Genomic DNA, 23,570 nt, shown 5'->3' with positions numbered 1-23,570 from the left:
ACAGAGGCGTTGTCCTCAGACAAACCCACTAATTATGGGTCTGCTCCTTTTATGCACCAAGCAACTACGCTAGCGGAGATAAGTCAACTACATCACTAACTAGTCTCCGACATTTGATCAGGAGACGGGCCGGGCTATTGCAGTCGTTTCTTCGTGGTCTTCGTGCGTTTCATCATAGGTAGCGCTGTGTGGTTAGCATCGAGCGCTCGCTTCCAATTAAAAACTAACGTGTGGTTCGATTATACATCTTAGAACTGTTTCGGTGTCGCTCGTTGAAGAGCAACTCATGTACTACTTCTGATAAGAGCTGGGTCTGTAAAAGGCGACAGCTTGGCATGTTATAGTTGGCGCCACACTTTATGCTGCCTCAAGCTCAGAAATCCATAGCAATAGCATAATCTGCGGAGGGTTATATATCAGGCTGAGCGTGATTGGGGAGAGGGACGCACTGACGTTTTATCTATGGGGAGGTCACCAATGGCTTTCACTTCTCCACGCCTCACTTCCTGAAGGCTCCACCAGCCCACATACAGCATGTCGGTGTTGCCTCTAATGTCCTTATGTCCCATGAAGACCATGTCTCAGCCCAGTCCTACAGCATGTATCTCTGGGTTACAGGAGCATTTAATGGAGCCAAAGCCATGAATTAACGTGCGTATAACACCTGTGGCCTAAGCCAGTTTCCAGACTGGAGCTATTCTGACCAAAGCTGAGATGATACGATTGTACAGGTTTTTATTTTCAACTTGACACATGTTTCTTTTATTTTATATGTACAAACACATTCAATTAATAACCTTGAAAACAACACACAGAAAAACACTGTTACATCTGCTTTTTTAATGATTTCCAAAGAGCTTTTGTATGAATCCAGCCAGATAAGTAGTGTTGCCTTAAAGTGTGTTTAAAATGTCATCATCACCAACTTTAATTAACCGATCAGAATTCTTCTGTAATCAGGGAACATATTTTTTTGTTTTCATTCATTGCAAACTGCAATAATTAACATTAGCACTTTCAGAATCACATACATTTGCTGCCAAAACATGTGGCCAATCTGCATTCTCAACTATCTGCATTCTCAACATTATGATTTGAATATTGAGTCTTATTCTTTGTGGGTTCCAATTACAAAAATGGGATTTTACCAATACCAAGTCTAAACTGGAGTTAATAAATGCCTTGCAACTGGAGATGTATCAATAGACATGTTAAGAAATATAATACAGATGTAAAAACGCAGTTCTGTGTGACGTCTTTTTTTTATTGTGTGTGTGTCTGTCTGTGCTGACAGGCAATTTGCATCGCATTATTTCTAGGATTGAAAATAAAGTGAGGTGTGGGTGGAATGTGGCAGAAAAACACTTATCTTCAAGACATACTTATGTAAAATCACCTAGAGACACACACAAACAGACACAGTCACACATACACACACACTGCAGTCTGCCTTGAGGCCACTTCAAAAGGGGTCCTTGAATTCAGATGAGCTTGCTATCACAAAAGGAGCATGTTGTTTAAAGCGAGTGCAGATGTGTGCTGCACACACACACACACACACACACACACACACACACACACACACACACACACACACACACACACACATACATACACACACAGACACACACACACACATATACACATACATATACACATGCACACTAACACAATTCCCAATTAAAAACGTGTGTGAGCCGAGTGCCCTGTGATCCTTTTAGCGGATCCATTTGCAGACCCTTTCATGCGACGCTCCCTCTAGCAGTAGGCTACTCCATGTCCTCTCCAGTGTTCTGTGGTCCTCACAACACCAGCGCCCATCGCTGACCCACCATCGGAGACGTGTTGGACGTCTAGTCGTCGATACCACGAGGGACACGTGGCGTTAACAGGTTGCCCCGATGGGCGAATGAAACTGAGATTAGATGAGCTGAACTTAACAGGTTGGGTTGAGGTGAACTGGAACAGTGATCAGGTTTGTGGATTCAGACTTTTGTCTGTGTGTTTCATCCTGCCTGTCTGCTTGTCTCTCCATCTCCTCCTGTATCGTTTGCGTGACAGTGGAGGATAGCAGCTCGATGCTATAGTGCCACTTGGTCCCTGTGGGGATGTTTGAGTATGTTTCACACAGTATCTTGTGCATCCAACTTTTTCGTCATAGCCTAGTGAGTGAGAAATTGAGCGTGTGTGTGTTTGTGTGTGTTTGTGTTCATCCAATGTATTATAAAGGGTACCAAAAGGGGGAGCTGTCAATGATCTTTATTCACATCTGCATATCCACACGATAAATCACCACCAAATGGCTTGCTATTCTATCGTAGCTTATTTGCTATCTACCACCTTTTGCATCATGCTGATACTTAATATAATATGCATATGCATAATACGCATGCTGTTAAGGACAGAAATAACCTGATATCCGTATGTTTGTATCCTGGTACCCCCCCCACCACTTTCAGTCTGCTTTAATTATATATGGAGTTTTTTGAGAGAAATATTCAGTGTGTATGTGTGTGTGTGTGTCTTTGTATGTGTGTTTGTGTGCGTGTGTGTGTGTGAGAGAGTGTGCTTGCATGTGTGTGTTTATTTGTGTTTGTGTGCGTGTTTGAGTGTGCGTGCGTTTCTGTGCATGTGTTTGTGTGTGTGTGTCGAGCGTATATGTGTGTATGTGTGTGTGTGTGTATCTATGTATGTACGTACGTGTGCGTGTGTGTGTGTATGTGTGTTTCGTGTGTGTATGTGTGTTTCGTGTGTGTGTGTATGTATGTGTGTGTGTGTTTGTGTGTGTGTTCGTGTGTGTTTGTGTGTGTGTGTTCGTGTGTTTGTGTGTGTGTGTGTGTTCATGTGTGTGAGTGTGTTTGTGTGTGTGTGTGTTTGTGTGTGTGTGTGTGTGTGTGTGTGTGTGTGTGTGTGTGTGTGTGTGTCTGTCGGTGTGTTTGTGTGTGTGTGTGTGTGTGTTTGTGTGTGTGTGTTTGTGTGTGTGTGTGTGTGTGTTTGTGTGTGTGTGTGTTTGTGTGTGTGTGTGTGTGTGTGTGTTTGTGTGTGTGTGTTTGTGTGTGTGTGTGTGTGTGAGTGTGTGTGTGTGTGTGTGTGTGTGTGTGTGTGTGTGTGTGTGTGTGTGTGTGTGTGTGTGTGTGTGTGCAGTATGCACGGCCAGGTGGTGGCTTCACAGCGGCTCTCTGTGAAGACCTGGACGGATGAGGAGAGCGACCGAGCAGACAGCCTGCAGAGCAGGTAGCAGACGCTCACCACAGACATGTGTGTCTCCCTGTGCCGTCACATAGGAGTACACAATGCCCTTGTTTCTCCTTCAATGCATCCTCTAATGTCAGTATGTTTATCTTTATTTATCCCACAGCATTCGATACCATTGCAATAATGAATCCTGATTGGTCGATTACATTCCAAGGGTTTGCTTTTTTTGTCGTAATAGTAGCTTCAAATCAATGCTCTATAATTCCAACTTTAAAAACAACAGTCAAACACAACTAGCGACTATCTGTTTCCGTGAGGATGTGAAAACAAATTGCTCAAATCCATGGAGGAATATTTACTTGATGAAGTCAAACACCAATATATAAATATATATATATATATATATATATACTGTAAACGTTATAGGTGAAAGTCACTCAAACAAATCATTTTGTTGTCTATCCTGTTGTGTGCCTGGTTTTGTGTCTGGCTGTGTGTCTGGTTGTGTGTCTGGTTGTGCGTCTGGCTGTGCATGTGGCTCTGCGTATGGTTGTGTTTCTGGTTGTGTGTCTGGTTGTGTGTCCGGTTGTGTGTCTGGTGGCCTATCTGATTGTGTGTCTGGTTGTGTGTCTGGCTGTGTGTCTGGTTGTGCGTCTGGCTGTGCGTGTGGTTGTGTAGGGGCCAGTCGATGTGTGACGACACCTGCTCAGAGCTCCAGAGGATGGCAGCCAATGACAGAAGAGATCAGAACTCCTCGAGCTCCTTCCACGGCCAGGGGGCTCTCTCCAGGTACACAGGGGGCTCTCTCCAGGTACACAGGGGGCTCTCTCCAGGTACACAGGGGGCTCTCTCCAGGTACACAGGGGGCTCTCTCCAGGTACACAGGGGGCTCTCTCCAGGTACACAGAGGGCTCTCTCCAGGTACACCAGGGGGCTCTCTCCAGGTACACAGGGGGCTCTCTCCAGGTACACAGGGGGCTCTCTCCAGGTACACAGGGGGCTCTCTCCAGGTACACAGGGGGCTCTCTCCAGGTAAACAGGGGGCTCTCTCCAGGTACACAGGGGGCTCTCTCCAGGTACACCAGGGGGCTCTCTCCAGGAACACAGGGGGCTCTCTCAAGGTACACAGGGGGCTCTGCATCCTTCAGCCTCTCCTTGTGTTGGTTTGGTTCTGCTCCTAATACAGTTGTGCGTCTGTCCTCGTGTGTGTGTGTGTCCAAGAGTTCTTCGGTCACCTACATGAAATGTATAAGATACATGAAATGCAGTGAACTGAAAAGTGGCAGTGATTGTGAAACATTCAAAATAGTAAAATAAGGTGACACAAATAGAATAAAAAACAATTAAATAAAATAATCTTATATTACCTTACCTAACCCTGACCTATAGCCATATATAGAATACAAAGTCTGTAGCAGTTTTGTATTTAAAAAGTGCAAAAAAAAAAACATATAGAGGTATTCTGTACAGTAAATATAAAATTAAATTTGATGTAGTTGATGCAGCAGTAAAGTTACATACAGTATGAGGTATATAAGTATGTGTAAGTATTTGCAGTACAGAAGTATGGAAAACACTTTGTTGAGTCTATGTGTATGCAGTATATCAGTATATTGTACACTTTGTTATATCTATGTGTCTGCGTGTGTGCATGAGTTGGACAGCATGTTAGACTTGGTGTGGGGGCTGACTTGTGTGTGTGTGTGTGTGTGTGTGTGTGTGTGCGTGTGTGTGTGTGTGTGTGTGTGTGTGTGTGTGTGTGCGTGTGTGTGTGTGTGCAGGATCGTGAACATGGTGATGACGCTACGAGAGTGGGCCCACAAGAGTCTGGTGGAGGAGGTGGAGCGACCCGACTCCTTCCTGGAGCGCTTCAGGGGCCCCGCCCCCAACGACATACAGGCCCCGCCCAGCAGGTTTAGCCACACCCACGCAGACTCGGACGCCGACGCCGAGGGCCGACGTATCAGACGCATGTAGGGAGTCATCAGAGTCTATACACGGGCTACCCCCAGTCATTTTGTCTTGATAAATATTTAGGAAAAAATATGTTTTAGACATCAGAATGACTAATTGGTAACCAAACCGAATTATGTAATCATATTTTTCATTTGCTTAAGTGACAATGACCGCGGCTGCTTGTGGTGTGATTTGATTGTTTGATTCATATCGTATTGTTTGGTGTAGTATGATTTATTACATCTTTTTTAGCAACTGCTATAAACATTCTAGCCCCCCCGTAGCTCCCGCAAACAGTTCTTTGTTGAGCTACTGGTACGGACGCACACATCTGTCCAACACCTGGCTATCCCTGCTCCCGTTGACCCCTGCTCTCCCCCCCGCAGGAAGAGGAGGTGCAAAGTCTTTGTGTTGTCGCCCTCTGATGACGCGTACTACCACTGGCTGATTGTGATTGGTGCTGCTGTTCTTTACAACTGGAGCCTTCTGGTCGCCAGGTCAACAGCACTTCTAATATTACCTATTATTTTATGAAGTATTAACCCTCACCCTTTCATTCAGTACACTAACTGCTAATATTGCTATGCATTCTGTTACAGGTAGCCATTTTTTTCAAATAACCAAAACAATGAATTGTAAAAACATGTATAATCAAGAGAGTAAAATAAATAGTAATTCTCACACACCCCAAACAAGGTTATCACAAAACATTTGTTAACACAAAACATGGACATCATTCATTCTTTTGTTGTCGTTGACGTGCGTCTGCAGAGCTTGTTTTAATGAGCTCCAGACCAACAACGTGCTGGTGTGGCCGGTCCTGGACTATCTGTGTGACAGCCTCTACATCCTGGACACGGTTGTCCGGCTCCGCACAGGTCATAGGTCACGCAGCTACACGCAATAGACACACAACAGACACACAACTGTGTCCATTGAGTTCAACGGGGGGGGGGAGCCTGTACACACACACACACACACACAAACACAAACCCACACACACACACACACATTAAGCACTGAGCACACACACTAAGTAAACTAAGCAAATTAAACACACACACACACACACACACACACACACACATCTATTACCCATAACCCTGTAAACCTCCAGCCAGATCCCAGCTCCCTCTTGCGTCCCTGTCCCCCCCCCTAGGCTTCCTGGACCAGGGCCTGATGGTGAAGGACGTGCGGCGCCTGCGGGAGAGCTACGTCAGCACGGTGCAGTTCAAGCTGGACGTGTGCTCCGTGCTGCCCACCGACCTGCTGTACCTGGCCGCCGGGCCCTCCTACACCCCGCTGCTGCGCTTCAACCGTCTGCTGCGCCTGCCGCGCCTCTTCGAGCTGTTTGAGCGCACGGAGACGCGCACGGGCTGCCCCAACGCCTTCCGCATCTGGAAGCTGGTGCTCTACATCCTGGTCATCATCCACTGGAACGCCTGCGTCTACTACAGCTTCTCCAAGCTGCTGGGCCTGGGCTCCGACTCCTGGGTGTACCCCAACGCCTCGGACCCCGAGTTCGGCTCGCTGACGAGGAGCTACATCTACTGCCTGTACTGGTCCACGCTGACGCTGACCACCATCGGGGAGACCCCGCCCCCCGTCCGCGACGAGGAGTACCTCTTCTTGGTGTTTGACTTCCTGGTGAGTACGTGGCGGTGGTTCTGTCCAATTGCGTCGCGCCTTGACTTTGAAACAAGGAAGGGGTCCTCGTTTTCCGTAGCGGGTCGTTATGTCAAAGGAGGTATTAAATGATAAATGGAATGACGGTATAGAGCGTTTTTAAGGCCTGTGGCCATGCAAAGCGCTGACCAATTAGTGTCTCACACTGACCTGAACCCGAACCCTCCACAGTCTGCTTATGGCAAAACAGCACCATTCAAACGGCGCATCACAGCGACTATGAATTTTGTCTCAGGTTCAAGAACCCTTGCTCTGGGACACCTCGACCATCGGCTAGGAGGAGCCAAAATAAAATAATAAAACATCAAATGATATATCTCTCTAATAGCTCAATTATTTTCAAGGTTGGTGTGCTCATCTTTGCGTCCATCGTGGGCAACGTGGGAGCGATGATCTCCAACATGAACGCAACAAGAGCCACCTTCCAGAGCCGCGTGGACGCACTCAAACACTACATGCACTTCAGACACGTCAGCAAAGACTTGGAGCAGCGGGTCATTCGCTGGTTTGACTACCTATGGACCAATCAGAAGACAGTAGACGAACAGGAAGTGCTGAAGAGCCTGCCCAACAAGCTGAGAGCCGAGATTGCCATCAACGTTCACCTCGAGACGCTGAAGAAGGTGAGGACCTCCGCCCCATAATGATTGCACGCTCGATCTTTCAAAATCGATTTGCTGCAGGACAAGGTGGGAAAGTGTGTATTTGTGTGCAGGTACGCATATTCCAGGACTGCGAGGCTGGCCTTCTTGTGGAGCTGGTGTTAAAGCTTCGTCCGCAAGTCTTTAGCCCTGGAGACTACATCTGTAGGAAGGTAAGAACATGTTCACTGAAGGTAGTATGCAGCGCTGTTGATCGTTACCATTACTTTTTGCTTCACCATTTTAATAGCCGAATCTGGCTAACAGTGTGGTCCTAGAGATTCAGATGACCCTGAGGCATAGGCAAGTATATGAATAGTATGGTACACTCAGTGCGTCGAAAGTATTGTGAAGACATTTTGCCCCACCCGCCCAACCTCCTCCCTGCGTGCTAGGGCGATGTGGGTAAGGAGATGTACATCATCAAGGACGGACACCTGGCGGTGGTGGGGGAGGACGGGGCCACCCAGCTCGCCGTCCTGACCGCCGGGAGCTGCTTCGGAGAAATCAGCATCCTGAACATCAGCGGGAGCAAGATGGGGAACCGGCGCACCGCTAACATCCGCAGCCTGGGCTACTCGGACCTCTTCTGCCTCTCCAAGCAAGACCTGATGGACGTGCTGCAGGAGTTCCCCCACGCCAGGGCACAGCTGGAGCAAAGGGGGCGGGACATCCTGCAGAAGGAGGGGCTTCTGGAGGAAGTGAACATCTCTGCCGGGGAGGAGGTGGAGGAGAAGGTGGAGAGGCTGGAGTCCAGCCTGGACCGCTTGCAGGTAGACACAGTTTGAAATGAATGTAACGCATTTGTATGAAAGAGCAGACTTGCTTTGTTTGCAGGGACTACGTGAAGGATTTTTAGCTGAAAGACAATGCTTTAAATTGACAATATAAGAAGAGGTTTTTATTGAACTTAAATAATTAAAGCTTCCCTGCCTTTCACTGTTGCCTAGAACAGCCTCTGGGCCGACGTCTATTCGATTTGAACTGGGATGGTTTTGCTGGGGAAAGGGAAGGAGGTGACGTCTAAGCGCGGGTGATGGCAGAAGTCTCTGATCTGATGAGAACTGATGAGATCAGAACATTTTGTCCAACGTTGATTTATGTTTGTAACTTATATTAGTTCATGATTGTTATCGTCTACACCCATGGAGCACGCTCTTCAGTTCTCCCATGAGAGAGCTCCAGAAGGCTGCAGTTCACAGAATGAGCAGGAGTTTTTGATTCCTATACAAAGTCACTTTAATTCATGTGCAGGTTTCCTTTTTATAATAACTTAAACAATATTGTGTATTATAGATAGTTGTTATAATTATATTGTTCTCCTGTTCAGACCTGTTTGGCCCGCCTCCAGAGTGAGTTCAACTCCTCCCAGCTACGACTCAAACAGCGAATCACAGTCCTTGAGCACAGCATCGCCACGGCAACCACTGGCAGCGGCTTCCTCTCGGAGGCCGACGACAGCATCCCCGGAGGCGACGAGATTCGCAGTGAAATCAACATCCAGCTTTAGAAGACGGATGGCTGCTATGGAAACAACTCTGGTCTTGATCATCTTTTATCTGACATTTAGCTAAACTTTTTTGCAACTTTACTGCTTGATAAAATCCCCCATGCCCCATGCGTCGTCCCATCTTGTTCTTTGTCCATACAACGTAAGGTCGAACTGCTGAGGATGTGGGTGTGTTCACAGTCATTTTCAGACCTCGTTTATCTGCTAAATGTTCCATATTCCAGGTGAGACTTTCCAGATAGAAGAACAGAACTCATCTTTTCTATTGTTTTTGCAGCCCTCAAATTTTATCTACAGCACTTTTAACTTCAAGTTAAAAGTGATGTGAGCTTTTAGAGTAGAAGTACGGCCTAGGAGGCACTCTGTTACCACCATTGAAGCTCATTCATTTGCAGTGAAGATGTGGGAATACTCAGACACCAGGCAGGAAGGTAGTAGGTACAGCAATACACTCCCCTAGTGTTGTATGAGCAGTAAAAATACTGCTCTGTAATGTTATGCTATTTATTATTTTATGTTTCATTTAGATGGCTTTAGTTCATTGTCAGATTGTCTTGTTGATGAATGTCCATTTTGAAATAAATTATTGGTTTACCATAACAGTTAATGGTATAGTGACAGTTCCTATTATTATCAGCATGCTGTGTTGTAACTAGTAACTTATTCTACCACTTTGGGCTCTAAAAGGTGTGCATTAGTGTGTGCCTGCATGTGTGTGTGTGATAATTAATTACCCTTTGGTAATTTGTGTGAGTTGTAACCGTGGTTACAAGTGACTTTGGTCCAAAGTCCAACAAGACAAGACTTACTTGCCAGGAAGTGCTTTTTTGTCACACACTCAGGGACTCTCAAACGCTCAGGTAAGGCTCTCTCTCTTTCAGGTTCCCTCTCTCTCTCTCTCTCTCTCTCTCTCTCTCTTTCTCTCTCTCTCTCTGTCTCTCTCTCTCTCTCTCTCTTCCTCTTCCTCTTCACTGTTCTGCTGACTTTCTGCTGAGTTTGTATTTCCTAAGCCTTTCTCAGTCTCTTTGTTGCGTGTTTTTCCACCTGCCTTTAAATCAATGTTCTTTTCTGTTCTTTTTTCACTTGATGTTCCTTTCCTCTGTATTGCTCTCCTTACATATTCATCAGTTGGACTAGGGTTCATATTGACGTGCTGTGGCTTGTAGAATATCTATTCTATCGTGTATCTCGGTTTATGTTCCAGTTCATTTGAGTAATGTCACAGTCTGCCAGAATAAACGCTATCTGTTCAGCTACCTCACCGAAAGTGAACTAAACAATGAGAGTGTTGTTCTCATTGTTTACGCAGTAGTCGGCTTATCACTGTTTTTTATCTACATGTATCTTCCAATGAATGTTATCTATGAGGGTGATTGTCAGGGACAGGCTTGTGGTCACACACAGCGCTAGCAGGTGTGTGTGTGTGTGTGTGTGTGTGTGTGTGTGTGTGTGTGTGTGTGTGTGTGTGTGTGTGTGTGCGTTTGAACAGGGATGGAGCATGCTGGTCTTCTGCTAAGCCTGACTCTGGCTGGTGTGGCACCTGCCTCTGCTGCTCAACCGGTATGGCTTTGAAAGTCTTTCATTCCAAGGTGGTTCAAGGTCATTTACATGGTGAATCACTGTTTAACAAACAATAAAGACACAGTACATCACCACTGCACAATTCTCACAAAGTACAACCTGTTGTCTGGCAAACGTGATCTCTCTCTCACATCACGTCTTGATTACAAACTGCTTGATTCTTGATCAACGGGGCCAAGGTTAGAAAGGGATTGCCAGGGAACTTTAAGACACAGCACTTTCCGGTGATCCTCATTCCCCGTTACAGAATCCCAGGAATGGACCAATTGACCAGCCACCAGCCGTCACTGCAGCACACATGCAGTCTGTTGTATATAGTCCATATATTCTCTCCCAACGTACGTCTTTCCTTTAATGATGCAGGTCCTGTCTGTCCACAAGGTTTATTATTTGATATCATGTATTTTGATGTATTTCCTGTCCAGGAAACTAGCATTTCCAGTTCACTCTGAAACATTAACGTCATTTGTTTGAATGTATTCTGCACATAACAAATAAACCAATGAATAATAAATAGTTCAAACTTGTAGTAGTTTACACAACATTACAACGTTGTATTCTGTAGCAGTTGTAAAAAGGAAAGAAGACATTATTGTGTTTTAGTTTGAAACACAGATCGGGATCTAAGAAAAGAAAAGAATCTATCTGGTGACCTTTAGAATTCACTTCCACCTAGAACTCATGCACTCTTCATTGTTTACTCTTCCCTATCTACCAAGAAAAACGGCAAAATATACTAGGAAGGACTTTTATTGTGTAATACTGAAAAATGTTCCACTGCTGATCTCGGATGGGCATGTGCGTGTCTGGGTTTGTGCGTGTGTGTGCGTGTGTGCGTGTGGGCATGCGTGCGTATGTGCGTGCGTTGGTGCGTGTGTGTGTTTGTCACGTAGGCCGAATGGATAGAGAGCCTCCTGCTGGCCGTGCAGAAGCGCCCCTGGCTCCTGGGGGTCTATGTCTTCGTCGTCGGCCTGCCCGCCATCCTCTTCATCAGCTTCATGTGGCCTGACGTGGTGCGTGCACAACAGTACCATTCAACCTCAAATATGACAGTATATAGTCAATATCAAGAGTCAAACGTCTCATTGAGTGTGTGTGTGTGTGTGTGTGTGTGTGTGTGTTTGTGTGTGTGTTTGTGTGTGTGTGTGCACACATGTGAGTGTGTGTGTGTGTGTGTGTGTGACTGTGCGTGTGTGTGCGTGCACGTCTGTGTGCGTGCGTGCGCGCGTGTGTGCGTGTGTGCGTGTATGTGTGTGTGTGCGTGTGTGCGTGTGTGTGTGTTCGTGCGCGTGTGTGTGTGTGTGTGGTTCCAGAGGTTTGGCCCACCAAATCAAGATTACTACTATAAGAAGTCAGACGATGTCCAACCAGATGACCCCGAGGCGTCAGAGGACAAACCAACGCTGGAGACGGACGGTAAACAAAGCCTGTGTCCATGTTATCAGTATTATGGTGTTAGCTGTAGTGTTGACTTGTGTTGTGAGACTGAACAGAGGGCTATGTTGGACGTCGGGCGCCCATCCACGATGTACTGGACTGGATTCCCTGCGTCTGTCTTGTCTGTTGGTCCTTGATCTGGCCGCTATCCGTTGTTAAAGACATGCACCTGAACTCAATGTTGGCTGCTTTGGATAACATTGTCTGATAAATGACTACACTTGTTACGTTGTTTGTGTAGAGAGCGTCGACCGAGCTCTGACTAAGAGGAAGTAGACCAGCAGCCAAAACCCCTCAGGAATCTCAAAGTGAGTAAATAATAATATTAATAAAAACATTTATGTACTCATTCAAGTGCATGTTCATCCCCCTTCAAATCTAGATGCAAATATTGGAAATATGAATTTGTGGTGTTCCCAGGGGCCAGGAAGAAGAGGAATATGAAGCAGATGAAAGCGATGATGATGCTCTCGGAGTGTCAGTCCTCTCTGTACTTACAATGTGAACCTGCTAGTATTCACCAGTATCACTGTCAATATAAAGATGTTACACACGTCCTTTTGTCTAAGTCATATTCTTTCGGCTTCCTGATGATAATCAGCACCTAATGATAATCAGACACTGTGCCGGACCAATCCATTCTTCTCCTGGATGCCCTGATGCAGAAAATACTCCTAACACCCGTCACTATGGCAACGTGCCACAAATACATCTCCATGACAATTATCAAACATTGGCCAATCAGCAGCGTTGTGACGGTCTCCGTTACTAAACAAATTCCTCCAGTCCTCCTTACAAAAAGAGATGGAATATGCAGTTTTGGAAAGCTTAATTGCCAGTTAAATGTCATTTAGATGGTGGTGATGGAAATGGAATTCAGTCAATTTAAGTCTTTGCATGTAGCAAGTTTAGATATATCACATTTATTGTCATTATAAAGACATTTAATTTGTGTGGATGTTGGTTGGTTTAAGCAGCCTCACCTTGCCAGAGTCAGACTGATTGGACTCTGGGGTTGGGTGTGCAACAGGTTAAACCAGCCATCTCCACACACACTCTGGGAGAACTCCTGCATTGCAGCATGGAGGGCCATTGTCATGTCTCATAGTCATGTCTCATAGTCATGTCTCATAGTCGATCAACCTCCAGATAATACGTTTTCCAATACCACCATCCTGGTCCTTGTCTGGAGTAAAGTCACCTAGATTGATTGTGGCCGCTACCTAGCGGACGCTTAGCGTGTATATTTAAGATTTTGATTAATCGTTCCGATTATTGCAACATTTATTTGAGAGCTGTGTATTTTAATGTTTTGCGTCACCTATCATTCCTGATAGCCAGCTTGTCAGAATGAAATCAAGCATTAACTTCAAATACATTATAATCGATAGCGCTGAAATGTTTCCTAAATCCCTTGCTCCAATGATATGTTCACAGACATGTGAGTGATGTGTTTACCAGAAGCAGCCGTTGGTACCTGGGTGAGTAGTTTGGCTGAAGGAATGGAAAGTCTGTCCACAGCTGGCATTTGGAGGAGGAGGGAGGGAACAGCAGACTGGTACAAGGGAATGTAATGTTTTTGCAATAACACCAAATAGAGGACTTTTGTGGTGTTGAGCAATATTTATTTGAACGCCTGATGAATTAACAATTATTTTTATGTCCAGACCATCTTCACTTACCCTAAAATATTTGTGAGCAATAATATTCCATCCATTCCTTGAGCAAGGCACACTTTTTATTGTTGCACACTCACACACAAAGCTGTCATCTCCCTGTGTTTAATAGAGCAAGGGGAGTGGACAGTGAAGACACGCTCTCTATCTTTCCCTTCTGTTCTGTTGTAATGCAAAGCACATCCTCCCATCACTGGTTCAGAACCTCTTTCCTGAACCATCTCCCCCGTTCTGATTTATAGCCGTGAACAATCCGGTATTCCTTCAGTTCTCCTGCTGCCTTGCAGAGAGGAACACTTTCATCTTAGAACATTGCTTCCCCCTGGAACAAAGACACCAAAGAGGATTAAATGGGAATATCCACTGCGTTTACACAAAATACGTCAAGAAGGATTGTCTGAACAGAAACTTTGAGTTTACTCATCAGAACTGCATAGTTTCAACAGGAAAACCCAGAGGCGCTCTTATTTCTGGTGTACTGTTTTACTGCTGGGACTCTCAGGAGGCACAGGATGGCAGGCCAGACATGCCTCATCGTAGGAGTGATGTTGATGGCAGCTGCAGCCCCAGCTCTGGCTGTAAGTATTGCTTTGGATGACATTTTCCCTCAGTATTTGATGTGTTTTATATATAGTATTGATGTATCACTCCAACAAGGCAATGCAATCTGACACTCACGACTACATTGAGGTCGTATTATTCAAGATTGAATGCCTTATCAGCTACCAGGAAGAATTGATCTTCAATTTATTTTTATGAATATATGTAGGTTTATGCATGCACACATTCTGTATCATTTAAGCATAAACTGCTACATGGAATCAAATAAAAAAGTGTTATCCATCTCTTTTTAAGAATTATTAAATCGCTATCAAAATAAAATAGACTGTATATTTTTTGTGTGTGTCTGTTCATGTGGGTGAGTATGATCACGTGTGTGAGTACGTTTGCGTGCGTGCGTGCGTGTGCGTGCGTGCGTGCGTGCGTGCGTGTGTGTGTGTGTGTGTGTGTGTGTGTGTGTGTGTGTGTGTGTGTGCGTGTGTGTGCATGTGAGTAGAATTCAGCCAGTTGTGCCGAGGAGCTGGCCCTGCTCGAGGCGCGGGAGAGGTTCCTGAAGAGCAGAGTGCTGAAGCAGGAGGTTGTCCTAAACAGGCTGCAGCTGCTGAGCCGCCCCCAGACCCCGCACAAGCACCAGACCCCGGCACAGGGGGACACCCCTCACAGAGGTTAGGGGAACCTGCTGCATCCTTAACCTCTGACCAAACCCTTTACCTCAGCGTACTTGTCACAGTGGGATTTGCACGTATTGTGATGAGCAACGAAACCACCTGCTACATGCGCGTGATATTTATTGACATTACGCAACAGCCCTAACCCTACGTGTAACGCGCTCTTTCGCCTCAACGCCTAACCATAACCACACTGCAGGGACATGCTTTTCCATAACGTTGTGACATATTAAGTAAATGCTGACACATGCCGCTACGTTGCGTATTGCCCAGCACTTACTTTTGTCGTCACACCGTAACAGGACAATGTAATGCAAAGTGCAACCCATGTTTAAGTGTAACTACAAAACAATTCAATAATTAATTAAATTGATTAAAAACCCACATCATAAGAAAGAGTGCCCACTGTGTCTGATGAGCAGCTTTCACCCGTCAGATTAAACAATTGGTAAGTTCTGTAAGTAAAAGACGCAACCTCCTCTCTTTGTGTCCCGCTCCAGACTGCGCAGATGTGTTCACCTCGGGTTCCAACTCCAGCGGTCTCTACCGCCTCCGGCCCCGGGGCAGCCCGGCGCCAGTGGAAGCCTACTGCGACATGAGTGACGGAGGGGGTTGGACGGTCGTGCAGAGGCGGTTCGACGGCTCGGAGCTTTTCAACAGGTGCAGTTCTACGTCTCTGCGTGAGAGCACATGACGTGACGCGAGTGAGAGGCGGCCGTGAGGCTGAGGAGTGAACGTGGAGAGGCTGTGTTCTGTTCTGAGGATCTGCTGATCACAGTGTGGTGAAGAAGCAATGCTGCCATCTTGGGTACAATCATATACTCTGCATGCATGCTTTTTTTTTCCATTGTGTGGGGAAACAGCTGACAGTACGTTGACACACCTTACACTTACTCGTCTTCTATTCAGACCCACTTCTATCTGTCCTTTTAGACAGTGCTCAAGCAACTACATACATGAAAAATGTATGTAGGCATTTTGGTGCATTTCAATTGGTTGGATGAAGCTTGGATTTCAGAGTCAGGTTAAATTGTTTGGTAATTATGGTGCTTTGAGTTTAATTGTTAGAGCCGCCATCTGGGTTTATGAGGCAGAAACAAGGTTGGAAAAGTTGTGTCACTGTGTTATAAATTCAATACTGATCACATCAGTATTGCAAAGGTTTTTGGTGAAAAAGCAATTGCCGTTTTCAGTTGCGCTGAACCAAAACAACAGATCCATCATGTAGTGGGAATCATTTGAGTTATTTTGATCACTATGAATTTCACTTCCTCCTCCCTTCCCTCAGGTCGTGGACTGAGTATAAAAATGGCTTTGGAGACAAGTCAGGAGCTGGAGAGCTGTGGTTTGGAAACGAAAACATACATTACCTTACAGACCAAGGTATATTTATAGATATACCAATGTACCGCTGATAGAAACACTTGGAAAACGACATTCAAGAGTCCACTTTTGCTTTTGGGATGAGATAAATTTAGTGTAATATCACACATTATTATTATTATTATTATTATTATTATTATTATTATTATTATTATTATTATTATGTATCTATACACATTATGATGATTGTGGATATTATTAATTATATTGTGTAGGTTGCTTTCGAGGATAATTGGTTTATTTTGTGTGAGTTCCGAGTGGTCTCCCTTGATTAAACTAGTTATTCTTGTGTTTCAGAAGGTATGTCTAATGGCTTGTTCTATGTGAAACAGGGAACTACACTGTGAGGATCATCCTGGGAGACTTTGAGGGTGGCCAACGCTACGCTGAGTACAACAACTTCAGACTGGGACCCGAGAAGGTGGGATGGATGGTGGATCAATGTGGAAGTGTGGTTTGAAACTATACAATATATACTTCAATATAACAGGGCATGTTGGCTCGGCAGTATCATATGTGTTTGGGCCGGTTTGTTTCAGCCGAAGCGAATAGATCATTGTATTGATTGTATTGTTCAAACTAAAAAGTATTGTGGTTATGCCATGTGAGCAAACCTGATCACCTCACAAGTAAATTTACTTGAGTAAATTTAATTTGTTTTACTTGAGCAGTGATTGGCAACGACGATATATGAAGAACCATATATATTGCCCCATGCACCTACACTCCCAAAAGACACCTCAGTGGTGACAAGTCAAAACGGCGGCGCGATGGTCTGATGGTTCGAGATGGTCTGATGGACGTTGCGCTGGTTAAAAGTACACCTGCGTCTCCGATGCCTCTATGTGTCTCAGGGGAACTACTGCATTTCCATGTAGGCTGCATTTAGACTTAGAACCATCACTCGAGTTGAGGGGGGATGCAACCCCTTTGGAATTAAAATGATCAAAATCATCCCCCTTCTGAAACAGCCATGTTTCCTTTTTCAATTCGGCGCAACGTTACTTTTCCCAGGCACAGATTTGACAGCGATACTGCATTCTCGGGCAGTATGCTATTGCGCAAGTACGCAGGCACGCTTGCGGCGCGCCTGCGTACTTGCGCAATAGTGCCTTAACGAGCTCTCATTCCACACCGTACGAGACAGACACTGGTAGCGCGAAGCTGTCTCTGCATCTCAGACATCGCTTCCGCAGACAACTCTGTCCCCTTTTCTCCCTTTCATTCCAACCCGTGAGCAACGCTAGTCTCCCTCCTCTGCCGAATGCATTTTTGAAAAAATAGAATAAGAATCAGTTTTTAAAATCCTTAAATGTGATGCATGCCTCCGAATCGTGTGATGCGTCCGATCAGCTGCGTTTTTGGGGATAAAATATATAATATAATAATAATAATAATAATAATAATAATAATAATAATAATAATATAATAATAATAATAATCATCACACCGTTGGTCTCCCACCATATGCGCTGTCATCAGCACAAATGATCTGTCCCTAAAAGATCAAATCCACCATCCCCCCTGGCTTTTACAACTCGACCATTGCTTAGAACCAATGCTCTTCTGCAGAGCGACTACCGGCTGTCCTTCGGAGCCTACTCGGGCACGGCCGGAGACGCGCTGTCTGGAAACTACCAGATGGGCGTGTCCGGGTGGGCCAGCCACCAGGGGGCGAAGTTCAGCACGTACGACCGGGACAACGACAACTACGCCGGGGGGAAGTGTGCCCAAGAGGACAAGGGGGGCTGGTGGTTCAACCGGTGAGGAGCCCAGGCCCGGGCCACTTCCTGGCAAACCATCCAACAAATGAAGTTATGTTTATTTCTCATAATTACAGAATCATAAAGTCCTGGTTTCCAGACCCTGCCTGCAGCTCCCGTTTCAGATAACTAGATCTGTTATATGATAGATGGAGGATAGATGTTCCAAATGAACACCAAACAGACCCATCTAATCCTATTAGGTTAATGGCATATTTCCCTCATAATGTGTGTCAAAGTTCCCTATCGAGGTTTGACCACTTGTCCAACTCTTCCTCTATCCATCTTCCCTCAAGGTGCCATTCAGCCCATCTTAACGGACTCTACTACCAGCGTGGTCCCTACAGCGCTGTCACTGACGACGGCCTGGTGTGGGTCACCTGGAGAGGCTGGTGGTATTCCCTCAAGGCCACCGTCATGAAGCTGCGACCCGCCGACTTCCAAGAGGACCCCTTCGACCTGAACTCTGTGTAGCCCAGCCTCCCGAACCCCCGGCTAGTTCTGCTCAATGATCGGCTCGTGATTATTCTCTCTGCACGCACACGTGCATACCCTTTCGCAGTACAACCTCATGGGCTTTGATGAACGACGGTGAACACTCGGGTCTAAGCAAGACAGTAGCGTCGGGGGAAGAGGAGGAGGATGAAGGGCACACGTTTTGAGCCAACTGCATTTTGCTTGTTGTTTAAAAAGTCTTCCGGAGTGCAAACGCTGAAGGGGAACCTGATTAAGTTTAGTTAAGAACATTATATCAGCAGGTCACACTATACTGAGCCAAGGATAATTCTGAAAATTGTAATATTCATATTCCAGCCAAAAATAAATGCAACGACCAGTGCAAATAAAGCCAAGCTTTTCATACGGCACCTCTGATCATTCATGTCACTTGCAGCACATATTTATTTTCTCTCAATGGTCTCAAGGTCAACGTGTCATCTGTGCAGTACAGGCAAAAGGATTGTATTGATGATGGGGTGTTCACCTCAATATAAAAAAATGACAATTTGTGAACACATCTGTAATCTATATCAATATATTGACAATATGTGTACATTTGACAAATCTTTTAAAAACAAAAAATGGAAAACCAAACATGGTTTGAGCAATTCCCCGCCCAGCATCAAAATGTTTGAAATCTCTCTATACCATATGCACCAAAAGAAGCCATTCATCGTGTGATTCTCATGTCTCAGTCTCAACATATGATATCCTCAGCCCAAAAAGGTGAAGTTCCACCTAGAGGAGATGGAAGCCCGGGTGGATAGCAATAAGACCACCGCACTCAGCAGCAGATGACTGATATGGGGACCCCCCCTCTCCCCTGCCCTGTCCAGACCGCCGTCCAGGCTCTGTGAAGGAACACTATGTGGTCTGGAAGTGATGGAATAATACTTAAAGTTAAGGATCAGTTATCTTCCAGTACTTCTTTTTAAAAACCCTTCAGATTATTGTTGCAAAATGTGTCCTCCAATAATCCATGAAGCCCCAAGTTCTTAAAGCAATCAGATCCAGGGCTAAATAGCTAGCAGTAACACATAACTAGAACTATTCTTTAGAAGAAGGAGAGGGAGAGCCTGTGGAGGAGAGGAGGAAAACAAAGATGAAAGGAAGAAAGACTTAAAAACTTGAGAAAAGGGTAGGAAACATAAAATGTGGGGAGGGAGGGAAAGAGAGGAGAGGGCTGGAGGAAGAGCGATGGCAGTGGTGATAAACCAAACGTAATCATTTCTTCAATCATCTCACTCTTGCTCCCTGCTGCTTCCAGGCTAAACGACAGATGGGAACACTTGATAATGGGCAGAATGGAACATGTGGCCTGCATTGGACAGAAGAAATTGAAGGGTGATATTTCCTGATAAAAGATAATAAACCACCAATAATGTGTCCATCCTAGCGTGTGTGTTGAGTGTGAATTTCGCTTTTCTGAAAGCATCTCACTGCCAAATGAGAGCAGACACTATCCCCCTCACGTCGAAGTTCTCATATACAGTACGTACATACTGTTTATGGTTCAGTATACATGGACAGATGTCTGCTGCTTACTATGAATAACAAAGATTATGGTTATTGCCAAACACTACTGACCTAAACGCACACAAACAGATTGGATCAGAACATGGAGGAGGGTTGGACTGCAAACACGGGACGAGGCTATTGCGCACAACGAAAAAGGTCTGCAAATATCTCCAGACCAGAAGTGCCTTGAGAAGGTTGTCCTCCCCGGCAGGAAGACACAGACTGAGACATGCAACAGGGCCACCTCCACAGCTGCACAAACCTGCGCAGAGATAGCCCAGTCCGAGTAGAGTCTGAACTTAATGTAGATTTATTCAGAACATGATGACACAAGACGTGGCCGCATCTTTATTATTCAAGTCCTCGCTGGAATAACCCCAGCAACAGCATGAAAACAGTGTACCAATTATAGCCAAATAAGGGACCTGGAGGCTCCCTAACGGTGAGAATGGGGCGCTGAGCTCCACAGCCATTAAGGTTGATTGGGACGGGGTGAGGATGCATTGTGCTGCGGAGTTAATTAGAATGCATTTTGTTTTATGAGCTTCTAATTTCAGACTGCAAGGCTAGGCTGCGGTGATTTCCGCGTCGGTAATAAATTATAATGTTCTATGTGCCACTTTGGGATTGCAGCGCGCGGCTCTGATGGAGAGTAAACTTGCAACACTTTAGATGGCAGGGAGGACTGCAGCGCGGCGAGCACTGCCAGCAGATGGTCACAGCGAGCCTCTGCCTGCTGTAATTGGGCTGTTATCCTTTCTTTCACTGGATTTGATCCCATACTAAAGATGGACAGTTCTGCCCGTGCCACTGCACAGAGACACACACACACACACACACACACACACACACACACACACACACACACACACACACACACACGCAACCACACAGACACACGCACGCACACACACATAAGCGCACACACACACACACACAAACACACACACACACAAACGCATACACACATCCATACACACGAACACATAGGTGCACACATACGTACACACTCACACAGACGCAAACACACAGACGCACACACGCATAGGCACACACAGGTGCACACACGCATAGGCACACACACACACACACACACACACACACACACACACACACACACACACACACACACACACACACAGAAAGTCCTGGTCCCTAATTTACAAAAAAAAGAAGCATTATATTGGTATCAGTATCACAGGCCTCTAAACATAATTAGGCAGGCTTGTTAACATTGAGAACTACGGCTTCTGGCCAGCAGATGGTAGTATGACTCTTTTAGAACTACTATCAACGCCTCCTGGTCGGATGTGCTTCGCTTCTCAGGAGCGTATTATTTTTCCCACTCGAATTCAACACATCCATGCTAATTCCTTTTGCTTAATTTCTTTCCAGGAATTACCGAATCCTCGAGGTATGTCATTTCAAAGTACACTGCAAAATCTTGTGGGCAAACATTTGGCAGGCAAACAATGTCTGACAATATTTTAAGTGCTCTATAATATGCCGCTTATTTATAATAGCCTAATATTAAATCCAATTTATTTATTTATTCCGATTACTCGGGTGTGTGAACCTGAGACTGCATACAACGCTCACACATGATTGGAAACACATCATATCTTAATAGAGAATTCCTTTATAGTAGCTTAGTATTTTAGTATATTGGTTATTTGTCATGGATGCTCAGCTACTCATGGTGTGCTGGAGACACACCCTAGTAACAAGAGGTAACGTCTGGTCTTTAGCTAGAGGAGAGACAGAGGGTTTGCGGTCAGGGCAACTGCTCCGCCTCACAACAAAGTGCCATTCGGTTCTTTATTTATTTCCAGGTTAATACAGATTTGAGGAGACTTCACTTATTGCTGTATTCCAACCATCTCCCCTCCTAATACAACCATTTCTTCCACTAACCCAGCAGAGGAGGGGGCCACAGGGCTGTTGGCGCGCTGGCTGGTCCGCCCAGCGGCCCTCCGCCTGGGGCCCCCGCACTTCCACTCGGCGCCTATAACCTTCAATCTCACCAATCACCGTTCCCCCCTTGGGCAAGTCTGAAGGCCTATATATCGGTGCCCTGTGCCGGGTCACAATTATGTTTTAATGATGCTTTCCGTCATGGAGCTCACTGAAGTGACCGTAACAACACGGCCTGGGTGGGTGAAGCCTAAGGCCTAAGGGTTCCGGCCTCCTGAGTAAGAAAAAGAAGATGCTGCACACTCTGAGTTACAACAGTAAGAATGTTTTAATTGGTGATAAAGTTTTGGCCTACAAAGGCCTTCATCAGATCACTTAGCACTATGGGAACCAGCACCTCGTATTTGGTGTGCGTTCCACCTCCCCTCTCCTTGCCTCCTGAACCACAGCACCTCCTTCTGTTTTCAGGACCGTGTCTCATAAACATGCAGATCGGTCTCACATCGGAGAGCCTCTCCGAGACAAGCAGCAGATGATCAGAAGAGCGTATGCAGGCTTCAGGTAAGCTGCCGCCGTAGATTCTCCTCCACTAACCTCAAACAGAATCCATCAACCTCAGCGTGATCAATCGCGGGTCACCAGGATAAGCGAAGTCAATGAGGTCCGTCTCCGTCTCTCTCCGCAGCAACCCCGTCCCTCCTCGGCGCTCCGTGTGTGTGTAGCGCTCTTACCCTTTGTAATAACTCGCACTGCTGCGGCAGTCACCTGCAGCCGCAGTGTAAGGTAGTAAGGTTAGACAAATGGAGATGCACACACACACACACACACGCACACACACATTCTCACGCACACACGCAGGCACGCAGACATGGGGGCATGCACGCGCACACACACACTCGCGCAAACACACACTCCCTCACTCACACGCACGCAGGCACACACACACACACACACATGCACGTGCAGGCAGGCACGCACGCACGCACGCACGCACGTATACATTATGAGCATTATGACTCATCAGCAACGCCCTACATGAAAGTAAGAGAAGGAGAGTGAAATAGAGAGCGAGATGAAGAGATTGAGGTGGAGAGAGAGAGAGAAACATTGAGGGAGAGCGATTGAGATGGAGAGAGAGAAATTGAGGTAGTGAGAGACTCCTGGGGAAAATGGGGAGGTTGGGAGCAACGGGGGGAGAGGGTGAAGGGAAAGCCAAGCAAGCAAGGGAGGAGATGGAGGTGGAGAAGGGGATAGAGAGAAGGAGAGGAAGAGAGAGAACTAGAGGGACAGAGAGAGTGAGGGGGTGGTCTTGGTGGCGAGTGTCACCATGGGAGCAAGGCAAATTACCTTAATGATGCGTAGCTGTGAAGAGTCTCTCTCTCTCTCTCTCTCTCTCTCTCTCTCTCTCTCTCTCTCTCTCTCTCTCTTCTCGCTTTCTCTCTTCCTCCCTCTCTCTCTCTCTATCGCTCTCTCTCTCTCTCTCCCTTTTCACCTTTCATCTAGCTAACTTAGTTTTCACCGTAGTTCAATCTCTCTCTGTCTGTACCACATTCAAATCTCTTTCTTTATCCATATTTCTACAT

At 45.9% G+C, this 23,570-nt stretch overlaps 4 protein-coding genes across 4 annotated transcripts in view; all 4 read left to right on the top strand.

The window, feature by feature from the left end:
• The window catches only part of LOC307081705 (plastin-3-like), a 17,114-nt gene extending 15,872 nt beyond the window's left edge, over window positions 1–1,242 (top strand). Inside the window, exon 16 of the mRNA XM_079744977.1 lies at window positions 1–1,242. This exon is cut by the window's left edge and continues 348 nt beyond it. The gene's annotated coding sequence lies outside the window, so the exon portion shown is untranslated.
• A 1,903-nt stretch (window positions 1,243–3,145) lies between these two features.
• LOC307081706 (cyclic nucleotide-gated cation channel-like) lies at window positions 3,146–8,988 on the top strand (the record flags this gene model as incomplete). The annotated part of the gene is made up of 10 exons (XM_079744978.1): window positions 3,146–3,234; window positions 3,874–3,984; window positions 4,977–5,168; window positions 5,538–5,648; window positions 5,923–6,029; window positions 6,311–6,798; window positions 7,182–7,460; window positions 7,553–7,651; window positions 7,874–8,251; window positions 8,809–8,988. The coding sequence occupies 10 exons, from the start codon at window positions 3,146–3,148 to the stop codon at window positions 8,986–8,988; spliced, it is 2,034 nt and encodes a 677-aa protein (XP_079601104.1).
• An 843-nt stretch (window positions 8,989–9,831) lies between these two features.
• Window positions 9,832–12,530, top strand: LOC307081387 (uncharacterized protein). The gene is made up of 6 exons (XM_079744542.1): window positions 9,832–9,848; window positions 10,478–10,548; window positions 11,463–11,582; window positions 11,883–11,985; window positions 12,248–12,314; window positions 12,427–12,530. Exons 2-5 carry the CDS (start codon window positions 10,480–10,482, stop codon window positions 12,280–12,282), a joined length of 327 nt encoding a protein of 108 aa, XP_079600668.1. The 5' UTR covers window positions 9,832–9,848; window positions 10,478–10,479; the 3' UTR covers window positions 12,283–12,314; window positions 12,427–12,530.
• A 1,664-nt stretch (window positions 12,531–14,194) lies between these two features.
• Window positions 14,195–18,531, top strand: fgl1 (fibrinogen-like 1; the record flags this gene model as incomplete). The annotated part of the gene is made up of 7 exons (XM_079744294.1): window positions 14,195–14,260; window positions 14,740–14,908; window positions 15,412–15,571; window positions 16,200–16,294; window positions 16,627–16,715; window positions 17,867–18,057; window positions 18,354–18,531. 7 exons carry the CDS (start codon window positions 14,195–14,197, stop codon window positions 18,529–18,531), a joined length of 948 nt encoding a protein of 315 aa, XP_079600420.1.
• Between the last annotated feature and the right edge of the window lie 5,039 nt (window positions 18,532–23,570).

The sequence above is a fragment of the Pollachius pollachius genome (genome assembly GCF_949987615.1).
Source record: "Pollachius pollachius genome assembly, chromosome: 10".
Taxonomy (NCBI): domain Eukaryota; kingdom Metazoa; phylum Chordata; class Actinopteri; order Gadiformes; family Gadidae; genus Pollachius; species Pollachius pollachius.
Note: the sequence above shows the minus strand (reverse complement) of the source record. Positions and strands in the feature narration are given on the sequence as shown.